This window comes from Sphaeramia orbicularis, chromosome 1 (genome assembly GCF_902148855.1).
Source record: "Sphaeramia orbicularis chromosome 1, fSphaOr1.1, whole genome shotgun sequence".
Lineage (NCBI taxonomy): Eukaryota > Metazoa > Chordata > Actinopteri > Kurtiformes > Apogonidae > Sphaeramia > Sphaeramia orbicularis.
In genome coordinates this window covers 40,256,872-40,280,903 of record NC_043957.1, presented here as the reverse complement: position 1 = coordinate 40,280,903, position 24,032 = coordinate 40,256,872, and the positions used below count along the sequence as shown (strand labels likewise).

Here is a 24,032-nt window from a genome sequence, read left to right as displayed (position 1 = left end):
AATGATACATGACTTATATGTCTTCTCTATATTCAGGTGTCTAGTTTGATTCTCAAACAAGGGGTCACCGTCAAACTCTCCATCAGCCGCTCCAAAAGTCCTACTTCCTCTCTGTCTCTCCCGTCGTCTATTTCTTGTCCCTCCTCTTTCAATCCTTCCTCCTCCCATTCTTTTCCTGTCTCAGCTTCCACCTCATCAATCTGTACCATCCCATCGTCCACCACGGAGCGGACTGATTGGTTAGGGCCTACATCTGCAGGTCCTGAACTCCACAGCTGTCCCATTGTGCCAGGAAAGGAAACTGCAATAGAAATTAATAAAGGAAATGTAGGCCTGGGACTCAGCATTGTAGGAGGATGTGACACTCTGCTGGTGAGTGCGTCTGACTCACATTAGACATGAACAAGTGTTGTGGTTTTTATTTGCATGGTGTTTTCCAAAATGCTAAATATTCAGAGCTCAGTCTACAGTAATAGACCTATGTTAAGTTCTGCAATAATGAGGTTGTTTTCTGATTTTCCACCAGGGGGCAGTCATAATCCATGAGGTAAATGATGGAGGAGCAGCACAAAGGGATGGGAGGCTGCAGGCCGGAGACCAGATATTAGAGGTGGGCAAAAAACACACAAAAACATACCATTATATGTTAATTATAGATACATTTGCTCAGACACACGTATCAATTTATATGTATTTCCTGTAATGATAGAATGATAGGATATGATAGTCTTGTCTTATCTCAAAATGTGTGAATATTATATTTTATAATGGGACAGAGTAATTGCTTCGGTTCCAGTATGGATGTGCTGTACACACCATTTTAGCTGCTGATAGTGAAAAATTGGACCTCTACATACACAGTTACAGATAATCAGAAATACAATATAAAATATATAATGCAAAATAAATTGTACAATCAGCTAATGATGGCTACAGCTTTAGTTTGATTTTTGACTTTATTTGGTGAGATTTTATATAGCTAATTTGATGTCAGGTGATGCAGAGTTAACAGACAGGTCTTTGTATTTATCTTTAAACAAACTCTGGTTAAACTATTGATAGATTTGAAGATTTTTGGGAAAATAAAATGAAGTGAAGATCAAGTAAACTTAGTAGATTGTATCATTTCATTTTGTCTGTTATTTTCAGAGCTTAATGTGAAGTGTCTGGTTGCAAATGAATTCATTGTTTTGAATGCTTTATTTTATGACTGTCCACTGAAAACAATAAATATTGAGTTAATAAGCTTTAAATTGTTGTACATAATAAAATGTCTGAGACTGTTACCCGCAGTGAGGCACTAACCATTCTGAGGCGCTCTTCATCATATCATTAAGCCCATCTTCTGTTAGTGAAAGAAATGATTGCTCTCCATCTCTGCTAATCTGACCCAGGTAAATGGAATAGACCTGCGGCAGGCTACTCATGATGAGGCCATTGGTGTGCTTCGACTCACCACCCAGCGTGTTTGCCTGTGCGTGTTCAGGCACCAGGAGGCCTACAGGGAGGAGGACTTATGGGATGTCTTCAGTCTGGAGCTCAGGCCTCGTCCTGGAGAGGGGCTAGGCTTTAGTACTGTAGGAAAAAGGTAAAAATAATATAACATAACATAAACAACTGTTCTGTCTTGGGTTTTTTTTGTACTCATATTTCCATCCAGAGGGCCAACATGTTGTTTAGCGTCTTCCATCTTTATGGGTTGGTTCTGCTGCCTGTCACTACCGGATCAAATGCCCATTTGCGCATGCGCGATGGTAACTCTACTCGGACAAACTGCCTGAAAAGTGTTGCCAGAGACGTTCAGTCATTCTGCACTGCAGATGGCTAAACTGCATTAAAAATTTTAATCAGATTAATCATGATGATGGATTAATCTGTATTAATGGATTAATTTTGACAGCCCTAAATATAATATAATATAATATAATATAATATAATATAATATAATATAATATAATATAATATAATATAATTTAATATTTGACAGTGTGTAGTTATAATAATATTATATAATAATTTCAACTTCAAAATGTCTAAAAACAAGCTCAGTAATTTTATTCAGTGTAATAGTTCATTTAATTTTGCTGCTCATTAGTGATGTCATATTTCAGTTCCTCAAAGGAATTTGTCAATAAATGAGGACCTGAATATCAAACTAACAGTGAATGCACTATGGGTGTGATTTTTATCTTTTTAGTTAATATTTTCCCTCAAAGGCAGTTTTTCCAGTTTAGAAGCTGTGTTTTATAAAACACATTGATTTCTTTTCTAACCTATTATCTCTAATCTCAAAGTCATTTTGTTAACCCTCAAGCACCAAAGTTGCAATTCTGTGAAAAGCAGAATTACTTAATGAAACAGACAGTTTTTAAAAATCTTGATATCACAGCAGAATATATATATAAAAAAAAAAAAAAAAACTCTGGCACCTAAACTGTTAATAAAAAGTGTCACTTGGAAATTGTGTAAGGTTCACATGTGTGCGATCACATTACCACCACCTTGTCACCTCATGCACCTTGTGAAGGTGACAGATAACATAGGCTGTGTTTCTGCTGCTGTACACCTTAGATTTATGTTAAAACCCAAGTGTTTCAGTGAATGTATGGCAACCTTTCACAATGGATATGTATTAAGCAACCACTTTTTCAGAATTCAGACAATGTCATTATAATGTTGTCGGCAAAACACTAATAAAGGACAAAGAACTAAGCCACAGAGTCACACTGCAGGGAATATTCGCTACTACAGTTTCTAAAGAGTCTAAGTGCAGATTCTACTGTAGCTGCTGATGCGCAAAATGAAGTGTGACATTATACATTATGCTTATAGGTCATATAATGCTGTATATTTTACAAGCGTGGAAAAGACACAGTCTGTGACCTCTGTTTTCTTCCAACAGTAATGACACGGGCATCTTTGTGTCAGATATCATCAGAGGAGGCGTAGCAGATTCAGATGGCAGGTTGTTGCTAGGTGACCAGATTCTGTCAATCAGTGGCGAGGATGTTCGTGCATCATCACACGAAGATGCAGAGAAGCTTCTACAGGTCTGGCAAGTTTAGCTTTTAAACATACAAAATCAAAAAAGGAAAAGTAATTGTTGATATTTTTATATGTGTGACTTGTTACTATCTTCACAGAAGTGCAGCGGAGTGGTCCACCTGGAGGTGGCTCGTTTTAAAGCAGGCCTACAGTATTCACAGAGGAGCCAGGTAAAATATTCATCTTGACTAGTCGATAGTAATTTACCACAGAAAATTAAAAATATATATTTTTTGGCATTTTGATTTGTAGTGATTTGTTAAAGTATAGCTGAACTATTATCGTCATGAAATATTTTAACATTAGTGCTTTGTGGACCTAGGAATTCTTTAAGTTCTGTTTTATCCAGAGCGAAGATTCTGACTGTTCAACCCTGACCCCTTCAAGTGGATGTGATACTTCGTTTGGCCACCAGACGGAGATAGATAGCAAAACAGGGAGCTACAGTGAGTGGCCTTCATGTTGAGGAGTCTTAGAGCAGGAAAAGTATAACATATGCGTATTGACAAAATCAGAAGCCTTGTGCATTTGATGCCAAACAAATTGTGTTGTTTTCTTTTTTCTTTTTTTCCTTTTTTTGTTGTTAAAACCTTAAGCCCATAATGTAAACATATTTCTTTTAACTTTTCCTCAGCATTTCAAGATCACCCTGACATAAAAAAAGTAGTAATACAAAAGGTAAGATATACAACAAGAAAATCAATACTCGTTTATTTTGTCTGTTTTTTTTTGTGGTAATCATCTATAATTTGAAGTGCATTCTGATATAGAATATCAGGGCACCATAGAGTTTTTCTTCTACTGAAATGACAAACTTCACTTTGGACTCATAGCCTCCTCATCTGTCTGGATCTCTGGCTTATACAACACTGAAATGTTGATTTCATGTGCTGAATCTGCAGCCACTGTTATTGCCTTATCGGATATACAATATGTGGTGTCACCACAGGGTCCATGTGACTCCCTGGGCATCAGTGTAGCAGGAGGAGTGGGCAGTCCCCATGGCAACGTACCTCTTTTTATCGCTACCATGGATACCAATGGCCTGGCTGCCAAAACACAGCAATTACAGGTGAGGAGTGTCCATATGCTGTGCAGTATAGCTGCCGGGTGTGTGTGTGTGTGGGTGTGTGTGTGTGTGTGTGTGTGTGTTCATAACATTTTGGACACAGAGGACTGTTATAAGGGACTTAAGCTCCCCTGGGCTAAATATTTTTGGATGTTTTGAAGTGGGATTGTATGGCAGACTTAGTTTGTGGTATTGCAGAGATATTTGTGTCTTCGTGCCTTTATTCACAGTATTTAAAGAAGCCATGAATAGTTAACAAGAAAAGTGGAACTAAAAGTGTCTAGATGATCAATCATGTAGGTTGCAGGATGCAGCAGGGAACCGATACACTCACAAATGTAACACTCGACTAATAAAGATTGTGTGTGTATTAGACAGGAAACAGGATCCTGAGTATAAATGACGTGTCCACCCGAGGAATGACTCATGTCCATGCTGGAGCCCTGCTCAAAAACACCACAGGAACCATCAGACTGGAGGTAATGTCTTCAAGAAACACACAGCAGTTAATGCATAATTCCTGTGTCGGCTGCGTTACTTTTTCAGTAGTGACAGTAAGCTGCTGTAGTGTGTTGTCAGTGCTGTATAATGTGCTTCTCCTCTGTCATGTTTGGTTTTGTAAAAGTCACCAAAAATAATTACAAAGGAAAGCAACTGATACATTGTTAAGCTATTGTTAATAAAATTAGATGGTTGATATCTTCAGTAGTTGTTCATTATCAGTGTTTAACATGTGAACAATACACTGTCATTTTGAGACAGTAATGCGAATGACACTGATTGCACACTATTCATAAGTTTCTGGAGATATTCTTATTTATTTTTGCTGCAGGGAAAATTATATTTTTAGGAACAGGATTAGATTTGCCATGAAAAGGTTTCACATTTCTGCTAACACTGTACTAACATTACAATATTAGCAGCAGGGTATAGCATAATGCTCATTAATGCGTCACTTAACACTGGTGGCTAAAAATGTATCTGTCTTTGTGTATGCATTTTTAATGATATTCTGTGTCTGTTTTCTAGGTGGCAGCAGGTGCTGGCGGATGCAGCACACAGGATCACACTAATACTAACACCCGATGGTCAGGCCAGCCCAGCAGCCTGCCCTGCTTTCACAACAATCTTTGGTATGAATTTATGTAATTTGTGTCCCTCTTGGGCAATTCACTGAAAGGGGACAAGGTACTTTGTGGTCCAAATAACCATAATGAAGAAGTCTAGCATATGAAGAACTTTAGGACAAATTAATTAAGCATTTTTTTTTTACCAATACTTCTCTATCCAGCAATGTACAAAGGGAGAGAAAGACCAAGTGAAATAGATGCTTTGAAAAGTGTGCTGAGCTGATTGCCAGACACGACACCCAGATTGTTACTGTGTTTGTTTTCCAACAGTGCTCGCATGTACAAGACCATCACACTAGAGAGAGGTTCTTCAGGTCTGGGCTTCAGCATCGTAGGGGGATTCGGAAGTCCACATGGAGATTTGCCCATATATGTTAAATCTGTCTTCAACAAGGTGAGACATTGTCCTCCAGGGAGAAGTCCTTTTGGGAATCCTGTTTCAGACATGTTTTATGTTGCACTACACTGACAAAATACCTTTTCCACAGCAGATATTTTGGCTTATTATAACAGGAAACGCACTGGTGTTTCTTACAGGATTAACGATCGCTCTGATCTACTCAGTTTTGTCAGTGTCAGTCCCACGAGCTGACAAACACAATCCTAGACCCAGAAAATGATGCACCTAAATAAGATGCAGCTGTTATTAATTTTGTCAGCTACAGCACTGGGTTTGCAGCCTTAACAAATCAAAAATATCTGCTGTCAAAATTTGCTATAAGCAATAGATATGATGACATAACCACTAATGTAAAATCATAATTATATAACCAGTCACCTGATGATTCATTTAAGTTATTCACTACTTTGGCAAAGTAAAAAAAGCCTTAAGTTTAAAATTATTCAGGAATATTGAATTGAGATGATAGGTATGTTTTTGTTGTTGCTGATTTTTTTTTCTGTTTGTGGTGTGAATGCTCGATGCTTGATGCTGTACACATTTAATTTAATATAAGTAGTGGATCAGGTGAAAAGGATAGGCAAAAAAAAAGCTTTTGCTTCTAGCCTATTCCTTTTTTGTTTTTTATGTTTATTATAATTATTGTACTAAGTGCAATGATTGATGTACAAATCAAACCAAAAATAAATTCATTCATTCATTCATTCATTCAAATTATCTGTGTATATATATATATATATATATATATATATATATATATATATATATATATATATATATATATATATATATATATACATACATATGTTTTGTGACATTTTTTCAAGTAAATACAGATGAATGTCCACATGAACTGGTTTGTTTTTCTCTTATGTACTTGGGATCCATGGTCCTTGATCTTGGTTGATACTGACTGGTCTTTGTGTCCTACAGGGTGCAGCTGTAGAGGACGGCAGGCTGAAACGTGGAGATCAGATCATTGCTGTAAACGGACATTGCCTTGAAGGGGTGACTCATGCTGAAGCTGTGGACATCCTGAAGAAGACCAAGGGATCTGTGGTCCTGACTGTACTCTCCTAAGACAAAACTTCTCGAATTTCTCTTTGATTCATTTCTTAGGAAAGTGGAGCCTGGCATGAGGTAGCTGCATCCCACAGAACTGCTTTACCCAGACTGCAGGAGGTGGACATAGACAGTAAAACTGACTATGCTTGGCTTAAAATCATTAAGAAAGTATATAAGAATGAATTTATTTGTATTTTGCTTGAAGGAGCTACCTCTTTAACTGACAACATAGGATGGAGGTCTCTGAATGTGTTTATGTAAACAGTATTCTCAAAAATATTCTGGTAATGTACAGTGTAATTTGAACTGATGCATTGGTGTTGTATGAGTCTTCATGTAATTACAATCATCTCTCGTGAATATTTTCATATAACCATGAAAACTCATATTAAACAGGCCAGCGTGTTAGGGTCCAGAATGATGAGGATTTATCAAACTAATGCTTTTCAAAATAATCAAATCATACTCTGGATGGCTGCTGTTTAGCTGCTGATAAAGGTACAACACTGTTATGCAACACTGCAAAAGTGATTACACTCATAAATAAATGACCATCCACAGACCTCTGAATTTACTGTTCACAACAATACAAGAGACACATCTCTGAAGACAATGAGAATGACTTGTATTTATGTAACTCACTGACTTCTGTACATTCAGAATTAATCTCCTTGATAAACTCCTAAGACCCCGAACATGCCAAGTGCTTCTGCCAATCTTTTGTATGGCATTAAGGTTTTAGGACATTTGCTTTACTCATTTTTCTTTTAATGTTTTATTATAATACTCATATGATTTAATGGACTCTTACAAGATTAATGTATTATTGTGACGCATTCATGATTAGCAATAATAGCCACCTTATGTTGAGAAGATTTAAAAAAAGAAAAATTCATTTGATTTCCTCTGTTGGAAAAACAGCTGTTAACACCAGTTAGTTGAACGTATCCAATGTACTGCAGATACAGAGCACAGCTGTAAAAATAACAGATTTATCTAGTGACCTCTGCTTTCGTAGTCTTCATCTTGATGTTTTTTAGATACTTCAAGAAAGTATTGTTATAGTGTAATGTACAATCTTTAATTTAAAACCTCCTTATACCTGGAACAGTTGTTTTATATGAATTTATTTATACTGTGATATTGATGTTTTCACATTTCTTTTCATTTATGTTGGTAGTCCACAGAGCCTAACTGAATGTACCTAAACACATCTTATTAAATGTTTATTTGTTAGACCTTTTGTGTCTTCTCTTTTTTTTTTTTTTAACTTTGGCAAATATTGAGGTCACCTTAAGAAATTGTATCTATGATGCAGTATTTATGATGAATGCCAAAGATTGGGGAATATTTCTATTTGTTATCTGAAGTATTTTTTGTCTCATTCTTTTTGTACGGACTTGGACATTTTGTATTATTTGATGTGCCTACTGCACATACACCAAAAAGGAGAATTTAAAAGAAGAATCTGAACTAGCAAACAAGGACATCTGGGCCTGCAGTAACATTTATAAGAATATATGCAAGAATTGTGCTTTGCATTTTTGGCATATCTTTGCATTTCCAAACCAGTGAGCTTAATTTTGCCCTGATGTTGTTTCATTGTAGATGTGGGTATGTTGTCTCTCTTGCATTCTCTCTCTCTCTCTCTCACTTTCTCACTGAATTTCTCTTCTTTGTCAAACATGAACATATTCAGGTTCAGCTAAGGTGGGAGGATGATGTGCTTGTCAAACAGTATATCATGAAGTGACAGAGGAGGGATTACAGTGACAACAGGAGGGAGGCGCAGGAAGAGATCATTAGTTGGGTATAGCATTTTGCCGAAATATGGAAAAAAAAAAAAAAAAAAGTCAAAAGTTAGGCAATTATGTTTTCAGTGTGAGTCACAGGATGTACAGAACTTTCACTTTAATTACTAGAGTGACTGGTGACAACTTGACAAACAATGCATTTGCACACAAATGTCTCATTTAGGAAATAGGAGATATCTAGGGAAATCCTGTTTGGAGGCTCCACATTAATCAAAGCCATCTGTTCATATTGCAAGCTTTATTGAAGCCCAGGCATCACAGTCTGCTTTATCCCTCTCCAGATGAACAATTGCCTTAAAGGCTGGCGTGAAGTGGGTTTAAACAGGGACAAATAGCAAAATTATCATTTAGGTGTTTCCTATATTAACTTTGCAAAAATAAAAATAGCATTTTATATCTATATGTTTTTCCAATGTGGCCTAAAGAATTTAGTTTCACTTTATTGGATTTTCCTAAAGCTCTAAAGTGGGAAAAGCTAGCATTTCTATCCTCTGTAATTAAAATACTGAAAAGTGTTTGCAACTCAGCTCAAATTCATTTTACTTCAAACATTCATAAGAAATATTCCTCAGTTAGCTAAAGGCTGTGGGACCTTTCCCACTCTCTGGCCCTGTCTGGCCTGTTTTTCCACCAAGAATAAGGGGCCAATCTGGACTGTGGATGCAGTCCATTTTAGCATTTTTTGGAGTACAGTTGACATGAGTGATTCTAATGATTCACTCTCATGGGACAATAATGGGGGCCAAACAATTGTTCCATGTGAGACTGTCACATCTATGCATATTAATAAACCCTCAGGACTGTCTTTAGCTGTTACTGTAACCTGCTGGTACAGAAAGAACAGCCAAATGATAAGGATCCAAATAAAATCTCTTCCTCTCTAGCTATTCCTGTGATATTCTTTTTTTTAGATGCACTGTAAAAAAAAAAAAAAAAGTCCCAAGTAATTCAGTCCAGTTCTCGGTCTTTTATAATGTTCTTTTCCAGTAAGAAAAATAAAATAAATAAATAAATCACATATCCCAAACAAAAGTTGCCCTTTTTCCTCTACTGTTTTGTGGATAGTAAAGGCACTTGCAGCATTTTTTAGTATAACATTACATATAATATACTGTATATGTTAAGAAGGAATAGCTTATTAATAGCAGATAATAGCAGATTTGTAAAAAATAAATAAATAAATAAATTCAAGTCAGTTATGAGCAATGATATTTAACAAATATCAGCATACTCTTTAACAATGAATACATGCTCATTTTAATATATGTGTGAGTGTAACCACCGTACAGTGGGCTTAAAGTTTAGTTACAGAGTCTTAAATGTTTTGTAATCAGTATATAATAGTTAACAATAAGTACTGTTCTTTGTCACTGTAAATCTCTCATATTAAGGTAAATAAGCAAGTGTGATATTGCAGAGCAAAATATTTAGGCTCTATAATGTTTTAAAATTTTTATAACTCATCTGGAAACTGAATCTACTCCTTCTGTTGCAGTAGTGTGTTACATCCACATGAGGGCGGTGTGTGTGCTCTTATGAAGACATGGAAATTTGCCAGGACTTCATCTCACTTTTCGTTCAGAGGCAACTTTACATGCTAAGTGGTTTGATGTGTTAGTTAGCCTCAGGCTCTAGACAAGTACATTTGCGCCTGCAGCTAAAGACCTCTGGTATTGACTCAGACCGTCTGTTCAAACATTACATCATGTACACATAATTTTCACACAGTAACTGTAATACACTGCCATACACTGTAATAGGTATTCAAGTCTTTTATTAGCAAATGTAGTCATCTAACAATGTGGAAATGAAATTAAAAGACATCCTATTAAAAGTGCTGGCATTACAAAATAAAGCATATGGATTCGTCTTCAGATATTTGTCTTCTAATTGAAATATAACCAATCATGCATTAAAATGTATGCATTACTCTGATGTTCATCTGCTGAATGCCAGGAAAATAAAATCAGGTCTACTGGGTCGCTCATTTGTTTGTTGATTATGTTCTGTATGTGCAAAGAAACCGGCAATGAGGTAAATAGAGGGGAATTACTCTTCATTAGGAACTATTCTTGTTTAAGTGCAGAATTAGGCTGCTAGAAAAACTGCAAAATTTGAAACTTGACGTGGCCTATACCATTAGCTATTCAGCCAATAGATGAATATCTGCATAAGTAACTGAACAACATGCGTTGTAGAGTTATCAAATGACTGAGTCCTCACATCTAGGAATGGAGTGGAAAAGGCAATTAAGTGGGAGTTCCAGTAGCCTACTTGTGTCTAACAATAGAAAGTTGCTCGTTTGCTATAGACTGAACTGGTCCAGGCAGTCTGACCTCTTGACAGCAGTTAGAGATTCATCTGCTGTAGTTGTCAAACACATACTCTTCCACCAGAACCACAATTTATGGTAAGGATGATGTCATGGGCACACAGACTCTGGGTTCGAAACCAGTTCAACTTTATTAGAAGAAGTAGATTAATAAAAAAAAAAAAAGGCAAAAGCAATGCATGACAATATTGAGGCCTCTTTATAAAGGCGTCGACTTAGACAACAGATTGGGATTTGTCCAGCCTTCGGTCGTCTTCTGAGTAGCGTCGGAATGTTTCTCCCAGCAGAGGCTCCAAGGCCTCTGCAGAGCGGTACGAATGGGCACGCACTGCACAGGCGATGACACCGCCCACCACCGCCACAACCAGCACCGCAGCAACAATAGCTATGGTGATGATCTCAGACAGGGTGAACGCACGGGCTGCAGAGAATGAGGAAAAGGTCATCATGGTTTGTGGGAGGTCACTGAATTTAGTGAATATACTGAAGGTGTGTGCTGTTACTAACCCGGCCACTGGACTTCATAGGAGTATCCCAGGTTTTCTGGGGCAGAGACAAACATCTCAGCATTGGTGACAGGAGGCCAGAACGGGACCATGTTGAACCTCCGGTTGTGTCCAATGGGAGCGTTTTCCTCAGGGTACACTACTTCACCTGCAACAGAAAAAATAGGCTCATCCGGCTCCTCATTCCTCAGAGTGAGTAATCTTTCTGTATGTGTGAGGCAAAGTTTAGTCTGTGCATACCCGGTTGGTGCCTGCGGAGCCACTCATCAAAGACTGCATCTGTGAAGGTATGCAGCAGTACAAAGATGGGGTCATTGGGTGAGAGGTGGGTCTGTCCCCCTGTCCCATTGAGGAAGAGGTGGGCCAGGTTGTGGAGGCTGCGGATTACAGGGTCATACATCCCCTGGGGGGCGCTGTATCCTAGAAAATATGGACCAAAAAGCCATTACTTGAAACTGAACTGCCAAAATTAGGAACAACAAATGCTGTGTTGGAGCAAACCATATGTGAGTGTGGGTGGAGTATGGAGCATGTGAGTGCAGTTCTGGCTTTGTATCTGTGCAACTACACAGTACTTCAGTGGCTCTGAAATGCAAAATTAGCTGGTTAGAATAAAAATATTTTCCTTTGGTTGACGATAAGATGCGCTTCACAGGGGCAGGAACATTAGTGTGGGTGTATGATCAATAAATTGTGATGCTGATCAAGAGCAGTGTGTGGGAGAGATTGTAGGGATACTCTCAAACACACCTGCACCTGAGAGTGTTGGATGTGTGAAAAACTCTTGTTAAAAAAACAATCTGCAGTGATGACAAATACACACCTTCAATGGTGTTCCTGAAACTCTCAGAGGAGGTTGAATAGTAAGGAGGAGTGTCAAAGGTGTTGAGCTGCAGACAGTCCAACACGTCTTTGGGCTCTGGCAGCCTCTGCACCATGGGCCGTGCCACATTTCCTGCTGGGTTCCTTCTTATTGGGCTGCTCTCCGTACCTGTGAATGGAACAATAACATAATCTGATATCACTGGAAATATTACCAGTGTGTGTAAAAAGAAGACGTATCAGCATACCTTAGAGGTCTTTGTTTCTGCAGTAGTTATACTTTTTGATTAGTAGGGCAACCAGTTCAAATTTAGGCCAGAGGTCCCCAATGATATAGAAAGGAAATGATTAGAAATGTTGCATTATTTAACAACTTTCTAATTTCGTGTAGGAGACTAGACTAGTTTGATCAGTCTTAAACATGACAGGATGGCAGTTTTCTTTTTTAATTATTCAATAAAAGTCAACAGTAGTGAGTAGGAGCTCTGTGACTGAACTGATTTTATTCTCTTTCTTTTTCTTTTTTTTTTTGTTCCTTGTCTATTTCTCCTACACATACGCGCTCACACAAGCGCATAAACAGAAGGCTACATAACTGAGTTGCCTGCCTGTTTGAAGATTATTCCCTCAGATCAAAGAAACACAGAAGACTGCTAGATTCCTGTCTTCAACAAGCACATGCACAAATGAGGCAAACCCCCCCCCCCCCCCCCCCCCCCCCTTCACCCATTTAAGGAGACGTTGCTTGTTGATGCAGGACATACCAAGTCTGTCATGACTCTCTAAAGGGATTAATGAGACAGATCACTCACACGTTGCCTGCTCACATGTTGTACCTGTTACCAAATTCCCTCAGCTTTTTTGCATATACACAAGCAATTGTTCAAAAAAGAACCCCTCCTTATTCTGCTTGTAACAGAGCAAAAGAGGATTGGCATTGCTAATTATTCTGCAAAAAAAAAAAAACAGATGAAAAGAAAATAGCATATGGATTAGTTGCTTTTGAAAACTGAGGCAGAAGTACTAAATCAGGGTTGTAATCTGGTGTGGAATGAGATCCGGCTCTAATCACCTAAGGTCTTGCTCATGACATTGTTACACAAACATGCCTTATTGTGGCAGAAACCACTGCACTCGTGAGAAATTTACGTGTAAAAAAAAAAAAAAAAGAACTACATGTTTTTCAATCTGCTGTTTGAAGATGCAGGGGTCAGTGTTTTGGATGCACACAAAAGCTTGGAAGAAGATGTTTAACAAGTCGAATAGCTTGAAACAAACTGTACGACTAGCAGGCAATATTGAATGCAGCACAACAGCTGTGAGGTATTATTTATAGCAGCTTATGTTCTACATGCTCTCTTTATGAGCTCTTTGCCCTCTTTTCTGATGCAGCTGAGACTATGTTGTATATCAGCATCACCCTCTCTTGCAATGAGATATAGGCTGTGTTTCTGCCACTGTCCTTACTGTTACAGATGGTGCCCAGAGTATCATAGTCATCTACACTCTCACAGATGACCCTCCACTCAGAGAACACAGAGTTTGGGCTGATGGAGTTCATATCAAAGCTACTTCGAGCTCCCATCAAGTCGTCAGTGCAGATGTCGCATTCGCTGCCTCCGATGGCAAAGTTCCAGTAGGGAAGGGCAAAGGTGGGGTCACCCAGCATGTCCTGAATAGGTGGAATAAGGACAGAAAGCAGCAGTTAATGAGTGGATTCATGAACAGATGTAAATAATTAAACTTTAAACTGATGTTAATCATCCATGGGAAATTTAATACTGCCAAAACAGAAAAACAGACTAGTATCATGTTACTATAAAATGTAACTGAAGCATTTGTTATAGTGTTGGATACATTCATACATTATACACACACTGTTATAGATAAGATGATATTTTAACTTTGTAAGTAGAAACTCCTGTTATAATAGTACAGTACTTATCTTGTCATAACCTGAAACATTTCACTTACTGTTAGGAGCACACTGTTATAATTTATATTGTCATGATGTAAAAAAAAAAAAAAAAAAAAAATCTTGATATGTTTATGTATGTTTATATATGTAAAAAAAAATCTTGATATGTTTATAAGTTGGATTAATGAAAATATCTTAATATGTATGAAAATCTTGCCTAGATCTGAAAATGACCTGTGTTATAACATGAAACACATCTTGTTATGTGTATATTTTTGTTATAACATGATACTAATTATTTCTCGGCAAAATGGTTCCACATCTTCTTCTTCACTCATTGGCAGAATTTTAATTGGTGGTTTTGAATGTAATTTTTATATTTGTCTGTGTATTTGCCCCCCCCCCCAATCCTTCTCCTTCTTCCTCCTCCAGGGTATCTTTCCATGCTGTCTCCAGTTCCTCAGATCCCCACACTCTTTCCTTCCTCCTCTGATCACCCCTCCCCTCATCCTTACTTCCTTCTCTCTCATTCCATCCATCAGCCTGAACAGCTGCTCCCTTTTTTAATTTTCCTTCTAGTATCCACATCTCTCAGTCTCCTCCCCATCATCCATCCATCCATCCACACACCTGCATATCTCTCTCCAGTTGCAGCAGATGAAAACGGTGCCAGGTGACAAATCCTGGACCCTCATGGGAGAAGTCCACCCCACCAAAGCTGGTTTGACCTGGCCCCAGGTAAGTCTTGCTTACTGAGTAGTAGTGGCTCCACACAAAGTAGTTGTAAATAGTCACATTGTCAAACTGGGGGGTGTTGCCATCAGGCCCAAACACCTCCTGGTACCTAGCAATTAAGAGAACAGCAGGGTGACAGTCTGTTAGCATTAAATGTGTTTCAATTCAGAATATACTTCACAGTATGAGAATAATTCATGCAATAGGTACAGACAAGTTAATATATTCAGACTCTTTAAACCAAAGAAATGCATATTTTGATGAATAGTTTGAGAGGAATGCAGCTGAGAATTAACTCAAAAATGACTCCGCAATAACTCTCAGCTGACTCTGAAGAAGGTTACTCCCTGATTCATGTCCTGTTCCTTTACATAATAATTCCCTTTGCTCCTAACTAACTAACTAACTAACATGTCTGCTCTTTCACCTGCTTATACAGAAAGCTGCCACAAGAAACGTTTAATTGATTGTCTTTAAAACACAGCATGTGTTCACTCGTTGCTGCATTACTGCCAGACTCAACTACATGAAGTCTGCAGGACTCTGGGCAGAGCTCAGCCGTCTGTCTGTTCTCAACACAAGACTAAAGAGTGGGTAATAAAAAATTGATGTTTTCTTGGAATTTAATTATTTATCAAGAATTATAAGTATTATTATTAAAACACTCATGTACCTTCTTGTACAGATGACAATTTCAGGATGAACAGTTCTCTTAGCTTGGTCCAAAGCATTCACAAATGCCTGTTTCTCCGCTGCAGTCATCAGCATGATATTCCTCCTTACTGGAGCAAGGTTAATAAGAGGAGAAGATGGGGAGAGAAAATGATATTAAAAATTAACTTAGACATTTCCTTTCTGCACTTATTCCCTTGGCTGATGATTTTTTTCTCCATTTTAAAGGCTCAGTCAGACCTTAAAGTGTACAGTAGGAGATAAACACTGTGGAATGACCTGGATTTTTAGATTAAAGTCTGGATCCTTACCCACAGAGATCCTCTGATCACAGTTTGGACCCGTCAGTCCATGTCGGCATCGACCACAGTTGTAACCAGTGAAATTCCCATTACACTGGCAAGTGCGATTGAAGAATCGCAGGGGCCACCTCTCTCTGTCATCACGCCCTGAATAAGGGTACTGGGGTCCATGGCGCCGACTGTCTGCTGCAATGGACACACACTGCCCTCTTCCTGTGCTGGAACCACACTCATCACCTGCTGACCCTGTAGGGGAGGGGCAGCACTGGCCACTGCGTAGCCCCTCAGCGGTGACACACTCCCGGGGGAACTGGGCCAGAGTTAAGGTGGCGCACAAGGTCAGCACCAAGAGACCCTCTCTCCACATGCTACCACAAGTCAGAGGTGAAAGTAAAGACAGTAGAAGAATTATTTTAGATACATAGTGTAAGTCAGATTGGAGAATCAGGCAAGAATGAAATGTAGGTTAAGTAGTTTGGACACGGAACAAAAGGCACATCTTCACAGATGTCTTCCATGTCAGAAAGCATTGTTTTATATTGACATTTTCTAAGCAACTTTTCATGTCCAGATTTGTTAGGGGCTGCAGCCAGCTTGCATTTAGTGAGATCAAGACAAAAAAAAAAGAAAAAAACTCAATACACTAATGGTGTTCTTACACATGAAGTGTAAGAAGAACGCAGTCACCTTGTGGTCTGTTGTTAAAGCCAATCGTCTTAACATTTTTCTGAAACTTCACTTCTTTCACACCCCGCAGGCAGCACTAGCTATTACTCATAATTCAAAAAGCCATTAGCTTTCAACACTTCAGAAATGCTTTCAACAACAGACTCTAAAGGTTGATTTACTTCAACCAACTTCTTTTTTTATAGTAAGATTTGCTTGTCTTTTAAAGGTTGTTGACTACAAATGAATCACTGATAATTTGACGGGAGCAATTACTGTCCAAAAAGGGGACAACAACCTTTATTGTGAAGTTGCCACACAAAAAAATAAAAAATAGAAAAAAATGTTTTAAATTGACTCTTTTGGAAAAAACAGTGAATGCCATAATTGCAGTCACATATAATATTTGGAACTCAGCTAAAATTAGCTCATCAATACAGTGTCTTGTAATAAATCCTTTCCCACTGAAAGAGTTTTTATTCTGTAATTTTGCCAATGGTTTAACAGCACATTAGTCTTGTATTTACTTTTAGTTTATAGACACTGCTGAGATGTTTACACTGTGAAGCTGTAAGAGCTATTGTATTCCACAGTTCATGATGTGAAAAAGCACCAGTGTAATGGGTTTTCCCCTACCTCTGACTGTGCATGCTGCTCCTCTCTGTCTGCAGAACTGTAGCCCCCCAAGAGTCAGCCTATTCACCTCTCGTGGCTTAAATAGCTACCGAGCGCATGACCAAACCTTACTGGGGCTTGTATGGTCACGCACACACAGACGCACAAATCACAATCCCACCACAGTGTAGATGGATGCACATGTGGGTTCAAGCTCTTTCTCAAAACCTCATTCATATGCCTTGTGACCATAACCCAAATGACGCCAGTGTGTGTGGTCACCCACAATAAAAGACTCAACTGTGAGATATTAGTCATGTCTCATTTATACATGGGAAATAACTCTTACTCATATAATAAAATGGTAACAGTTTGGAATTTGTGTGGCCTGGCAGGTGTCACATGGAGAAAAAAAAATCTTTATTTTTTTTTTCACACAAATTTGTATATTTTCTCTTCCATTAACCTAATTAAAAATGGAATGTGAAAACAGAGTCCTGTAGTGCAGTTTAAAAATACATAACAGGAGAAAAGGACTCAAATAAAAAGACACAATCAGCTTCACTGTTTTAATTCAGTACTGTCAAATCACAAATGATGATACAAAGGTCAGGAGTTATGTTGAAGGCAGGTCAAATCAAATTCTACACATCATCTAAACAATGAAACCCATTGTTTTTTGTTTGCTGGTGTTATTCTTTTGAACAGGTGCAGATTATCCTCTATGGTGCTTCAAATACATTTTGTACATTTTACAAAATGTTACTACAGATTTCTAGTGAGATAGGAAATTGTTCATGCCCTCCCCTTTAATGTGATTTCACCTACTTTTTCCAGCATGACTGATTTGGTCATTATGAAAAAAAAAAAAAATCCCGAACAATATAATCCTAGCCTAGACTCATAGCATTTTAACACTTTTATACATGCAAGTTGTATTTTAATACATATGCTTCTCATGTTCACTCATTCACATATAAACACACCTGTTAATGTACCTATTGCCTACTTCCACAGAGTCAAATATGCCAAATATATTACAGTATCTCTTGTCTTTGTGTCCACACACATACATGCACATATTCATCCATACACAAATACAGAGCTGTTCCAAACAGACATCATTACAGTCAGTGTACTGGATTTGACAATTTAGGAGCGTTCAATGAGTGTGTAGGTAAATAGGAATTTGGTGCAGAACTGAAGAGTGGCATTTGATGTTTCATTTAGATGTTCATTTAAGAACTTAAGAACTGCTGGACCCCTTAGAGTATTGATGTCCTGTTGTCTTGTGAGGGATCTGGTCCAGCTTCAGAGTTGGCCAAGTCCTCTGTGGAGCTGGGCGGGAGGTCTGACATGGGTATTACATTCTCTCCTTCCTGATGCTCTTTGTTTTGGGCCAGGGTTGAGGCAGTGTTAGAGGCGTCAGGTACTGTTATCCTGTTGGACAAAATGGGATTGCAGTTTATAGCCATTTAACGGTTGTTAGAGATACAGACAAAATACAGGGATGTTTGTTAGAAAAATCTGAAAGTGCATGAAACTGGAGTCTTGTACTAAACAGACCCATTCTAATTCTGTGCTCTTACCTTTCAGTAAAATTAAAACAAAACGATTTTATGCATGAGGGCTGTTAAACTTCTGTTGAATATGCTGCTGTGTGCAAATGCTAATACTCTCACTGCAAGGTCTGTTTGTTTAACGACTTCCACACCAGATGGAGAAACTTACAAATGGAGGTGAAAGAAGATACGCTGGGATGTAATGATAAACCCAGGTATAAATAGATCACTTGACATTATTGACTAATTGCAGGTGACAGTGTCCTGGGTGAAAGAATGTCTAAAAGTGCTGCATTGTTTTAGTGCGTCCCAGCTGACATCACCCCAAGGGTACTCACACAGTCATCTTAACTCCCAGGGTGTCTGCCATGGATGCTAAATAGCTTCATTTTACCCAAAATGTATTTATCTCATTGATCTGCAATTTTTAACAAAGAATTGTGTGACGAGACTTGAATGTAAAAGGTAGAAGATTCTGAAGTTAAGTTTGGATCTTTCCAAATCTAGTACACTAAGAATGTATAGTAAGAAATGAATTAGGGAGAAATAAACTACATTAAACATCATGAAATGCCTGGTGCATTACTTCTGCACTACTGCACCTATTTACTCTGTGTTCACATCACCTTGATTTTAAAAAATGCTGTCAAGGAGGCTTCAAGTGTTTCATGTTCCATAACCTACATGATTTCGATCAGGCTTTTCTCATTACTTCCACTTCATGTACACTGAATCTGTTTGCTTTGCACCATGGCTTCTGGCATTCATGCATGTACAAGGAATGGCGCTTTGTGCCTCAGTCATGGAAATGAAACTCCTGCTAAAGACATCCAGTTCTGGGGAGTAAGTTTTGTTGTAAGTTGGCAGATAGTGATTCCCTCTTCCAGTGACAACTGAATTGTCACTGCTGCTATAAAGTCTCATATGCAAGGACACATATCAAGAGGATTTTCCTCTGTGCTGTTAAATAATTCAGTGTTGTCTAGGTATCCTCTGTGTCAGGCATGCATCAGATTTCTGTTTTTGTTTTGCACACTTTCACTTCAGTCATGTATGATAAGCAGATGAAGCTGTGTGCAAATGAATTCTTTTATTCTTTGTCTTCATTTCTGTTTCTTATCTATCATACATGCTCTAAACATACACTTTGAGATGGTCACATACCGTTTCTCTCTGTAACACTCTGGATTCATGGGACTCACACTCTCATGTGACACAGTGAGCAGCCTTCTGGGAGCATGGCTTATAAAACAGCCAGGAGGGAATCAGCTGAGAAGCACTCAACTGGTGCTCTCTGTAACCTACTACTATTCAGGTCAATGCACCACAGCTGGCTTACAGAGGGCAAGTCTGACATCAGACTAGTGTTTGTGACAAGTGGACTGTTTAGTAGACAGTCAGTTCAGTGACGGCAGAAAATCAGACTCTGAGAGTGAATTTGGGAGTTAGACAAAGAGAAAGGGGAGCCTAGCAGAGAGGCACTCCTAAAGCTCAGTACAATCATGTTAAGATTACAATGTAATGATGGAAGTCTTTAAATCAGGTGTCACAGTAGTAATAGCACCAGGTATATTGAACAGAGAAATGAGATCTTCAGCCCTATTGCACCTTTAATCTGTAATGAAGCCCAGAAAGACATTTATTTATTTAAAGGGAGCCTGACATCAGAACATTATGCTACTGTTTAGTACAACTGATCTTTGGCTTCCTTCTTTATCCGGCAGGAGTAAAATGCTTGTGCATACATGAGCTCTTCACTTAGATCATATACAGCATATGTACAAGCAAGTGACAATTTAAAGGAAAAACATGAAACATCTGAAATGCAAAAAAGTAGAAATGATCATAATGACATTTCAACATATGACTAAATGATGAATATCATTTGCCGATACTGAACATCTCAAAATACTTTTCAAAGCATTAAGATGTATTAATAAAGTGAAGTCTTAAAGCAAATGACAAGAGATGTTCATTACTTGCCACCAACGCTAGTCTGATGTCAGACTTGCCCACTGTAAGCCAACTGTGGTGCATTGACCTGAATAGTAGTAGGTTACAGTTAGAACAATAATGAAACAATGCTAAATTAATGTAACTACATTTTGGGGTTTTAATTTGTTTTTTTTCTGTCTATGTGCTTTGTAAATATATAAATTCTAACCTTTTATATTTAGAAGTAATAATAATAATAATAATAATAATAATAATAATAATAATAATAATAATAATAATAATAATAATAATAATAATAATCAATATTGAAACAATGCTAAATTAAAGTAACTATGTCTTTTTTTATGTGCTTTGTAAATGTAAAAATTGTAATACTTAAATATTGGGAATGGACCCCAGGAAGAATAGTCTTTACTTTGGTAGAGACAAATAGGGATCCGTAAATAAAGAAATAAAGAAATAAATTCGAAGAATTGAAGGAACACTATATCTCTTACTCATGAAAGACATACCAATGGATTTTACTCGTCACCTATTTCTATCAAGTGTTGGAGAATGTAAACATACTGTTGAGTGTCCCCATTGCCTGCAGGTAGTGTGTCGTCGCTGTAGTCACCTCCTGTGGCTGCTTCTGGTTCAACACACCCTTCCTCACATGCCCGTTGTAGGGCCGGGTTACTACACACACACACATTTGCAAACAAACATAAACAGAAATCACCAGTGTTACTTACTACTGCACTTCTACAAAATTGATTGCATTTTGCAGAGTGCTTCATGGAAAAATAACAAAGAAAAACTGCAGCAGTACAGCGTATTACTGATGAAAGACAATTCTCTCTTTGTTAACAGAGAAATACTGAGCCAATACTGAGCGCAGCCTCCTCATTTCATCATCTATCAGTGTGGAAATGTTAGCTGCAGCTTGGGCAACATCAGAGGCAATCATGTACCAGCACTTCTGTAAGTCCCATCTGTGATTGTAACGCTGTTGGTACTACAGCTAGCAATCAGATGGCTTATTTCAGCTATTAGAGCAGAGGCTCTGAGATACGGTTGGTACAGAGTGAATTCTGAAAAAGTATTGCTTTAATTCCAACTCTTAAGAAAAGTGGAAAAGAGAAGATTTTGTTTAACAAGGATGAATTTTTAAAAAATTGAGAAATAAGATCAGGGTTGCAGTAGACATCCATTTTTGCATGAGGGTATTGAACCTTCTGTTAATACATGACTACAGGTTAAGCACAAAACAACAACAATATAACATATTTGGATCTCTCAGCATACTGGAAATTTGTTGCACTGTGACAGATTAAGTCAACAGAAACCACTTCTGTGGGAAATTAGCTGTTACCAACCTGCTCCTGGTGCGTCGTTTGAGGATGTAGAGGACAATGACGATTGTCTCCAAAACCAGAAGGACTGCAGCAGAAATAGCCCCAATCTTCCAAGCTTCAAGGCCAAGCTCGCTTATTTCTGCAGACGTACACAACAACAGAGGACGAAGGCAGGACTTTAGGAGAAGTAAAAAATAATTTTCAAAGAACAGCACATATTTATTCAGCTAGACTACTGTTTCTCAGTTGCTCTCAAAGGATGATGTAATCTAACATAATGTCTACTCTTACTTTCATATCACAGTTTCCCAGACAAGATGAACATACTGTGTATTCTGTACTTTGTCATTTTACACAACCTACCTGTGTCTTCATGGCCTTGACCTGAATTTTTGAAGGGCTTTCAGATATATATACTGTAAAACTGAACTGAACTGAATTAACTCTCAGCTTCTTCTAAATCGTATCTAATCTAATCAGGAAATCATCTTTTCCATTGTTCTGGTCTAGTCTAGTGTTGTCAGATCATTTGCACCTAAGCTGTTCTTTTTAGTCTAAAAGCTAGACTCTAACATTACATAATTTCTTGATTTATTTCGATGACAAAAGGTAAATTTCAACACCATATGTGGAACAAAGAGGTGAATTTCATTTAAAGAAAGTTTCGCATGATGATATCTTTCAATGTTTTCGTTTACCTGTGTGTCCAGCTGTGTCTTCTACCAGCTCATTGGCTTCACCCAGTTGCTCCCCTTCTACCTGAGAGGGTTGAACTAAAACATCCTTGACAAAACTTTCCACAGCAGGGTGAGCCAAGGCAGGGTCATGTGGTAAAATATCATCTGTAGGGGTGGTAATCTCATTGCCGTGGTTAGATTTCTCCTCATCAAGGGTGTTTTCCCCTATCCCTGTCCCACTCAGGGATGGGCTCGGTGTGGGAGCCTCAGGGTGGCCCTCGGGGCTCTGCTCTATGGAGACTTCACCGTTACCACCACCACCAACAGCAGTATCATCATCATCACCATCATCATCATCATCAGACTCTCGGGCAGAGATCACCAGGACTTCTAGAAGAGGGGTTTGGTATGTGACACACACATGAAAATGAAGCCAAGAGGCCAAGGTTTAAGGTTTGTCGAGTGGACCTATGGAATGTAGAATAATGCATAGATGTGTTGCACCTGAGAAAAGTTGGTGTGACATGAGCATAGAGCAACTCAAAATATTATTAGAGATGTGACATTCGTGAACGACTGGAGTCTATTAAACGGCACTTTCAAATGGACGATGAGAACACTGCTTTCACGACATGTTTCTAAGTTGTCCATAGCTAGCTCAATGCACCTGAATGCATCTTTTTGCAGCTTTGTCAACCCATTAAGGTTACAACTCCTTTGTTCTACTTGGTGGTTCTTCTTAGTTTAACTGGACTGCAAGAAGAAGAACTACCAAGAAGAACGATGACCTGGGCTAATGAGAATCTACACAGACAACTACTTTGTTATTTCAGGGACGTATTGTATTTTATTCGCACTTAGTTATTGTTTACACTTAGTTATTTACAATTCGTTTGCACTGTGCTATTTTTTACATTGTTTGTTCTGATGTGGATCAAAGTCAAGGAGCTGAGTTCCTGTTTGTAAAGTACACACACCAGGTAGGGTAGTACACTTTGCATTTACATTTTTATCATGTCAGTATTGTTTAGAAAAAAGAATACTATGAGTAATTCTAGCCAAAATTTGCTCTGGTGTTGCTCAGATGTAATCCAGTTTTATTTATATTTTTTCCCATATTCTTGCATTTTACCTGTATTTTTCTATATTTTACACAGCAAATTTATTCTATATATTTTCTTGTTTATTATTCGGAAATCCCATCTCTATTTATTATAGTGTTTTCACAGTGCGAAATGTGTATAAATCAGTCTTTGCACGCGTCAACACCATCACAGTTTTGAGATTATTTTAGAAGTGTGAAGTGATAAATTATTAATGTCCATGTGTAGTTATCCTCAGTAAAGGTTTTCTCATGTTTTCCCTCTCATAAGCCTCCTCTTGCATTGCAAAACATTGCTGGTTTTCAA

General features: G+C 38.1%; 3 protein-coding genes across 5 annotated transcripts in view; 1 reads left to right on the top strand and 2 right to left on the bottom strand.

Moving 5' to 3' along the window:
- Positions 1-7,947, top strand: part of LOC115428273 (multiple PDZ domain protein) — a 41,946-nt gene extending 33,999 nt beyond the window's left edge. For 2 of the 3 annotated variants that reach the window (XM_030147186.1, XM_030147177.1), the window contains exons 32-44: positions 37-372; positions 527-610; positions 1,395-1,588; positions 2,903-3,050; positions 3,144-3,215; positions 3,368-3,491; positions 3,680-3,723; positions 3,995-4,117; positions 4,489-4,593; positions 5,144-5,247; positions 5,406-5,432; positions 5,515-5,638; positions 6,578-7,947. In XM_030147186.1, the coding sequence (XP_030003046.1) occupies positions 37-372; positions 527-610; positions 1,395-1,588; positions 2,903-3,050; positions 3,144-3,215; positions 3,368-3,491; positions 3,680-3,723; positions 3,995-4,117; positions 4,489-4,593; positions 5,144-5,247; positions 5,406-5,432; positions 5,515-5,638; positions 6,578-6,724 (1,632 nt within the window). In that variant the 3' untranslated portion in view covers positions 6,725-7,947. The remainder of the gene's footprint in view (positions 1-36; positions 373-526; positions 611-1,394; positions 1,589-2,902; positions 3,051-3,143; positions 3,216-3,367; positions 3,492-3,679; positions 3,724-3,994; positions 4,118-4,488; positions 4,594-5,143; positions 5,248-5,405; positions 5,433-5,514; positions 5,639-6,577) is intronic. The other variant, XM_030147191.1, reaches the window with a different exon arrangement.
- Positions 7,948-10,961: 3,014 nt separating this feature from the next.
- Positions 10,962-17,245, bottom strand: tyrp1b (tyrosinase-related protein 1b). Its single transcript, XM_030147973.1, has 9 exons — positions 17,113-17,245; positions 15,820-16,178; positions 15,510-15,618; positions 14,732-14,945; positions 13,651-13,855; positions 12,185-12,352; positions 11,602-11,781; positions 11,363-11,509; positions 10,962-11,276 (listed from the first exon to the last, which is right to left on the bottom strand). The coding sequence occupies exons 1-9, from the start codon at positions 17,124-17,126 to the stop codon at positions 11,071-11,073; spliced, it is 1,602 nt and encodes a 533-aa protein (XP_030003833.1). The 5' UTR covers positions 17,127-17,245; the 3' UTR covers positions 10,962-11,070.
- Positions 17,246-17,752: 507 nt separating this feature from the next.
- The window catches only part of LOC115417793 (glutamic acid-rich protein), a 60,564-nt gene continuing 54,284 nt past the window's right edge, over positions 17,753-24,032 (bottom strand). Inside the window, exons 3-6 of the mRNA XM_030131912.1 lie at positions 22,645-23,013; positions 21,968-22,085; positions 21,177-21,287; positions 17,753-18,531 (exon numbers count right to left, since the gene is read on the bottom strand). Coding sequence (XP_029987772.1) covers positions 18,357-18,531; positions 21,177-21,287; positions 21,968-22,085; positions 22,645-23,013 — 773 coding nt within the window. The 3' untranslated portion in view covers positions 17,753-18,356. The remainder of the gene's footprint in view (positions 18,532-21,176; positions 21,288-21,967; positions 22,086-22,644; positions 23,014-24,032) is intronic.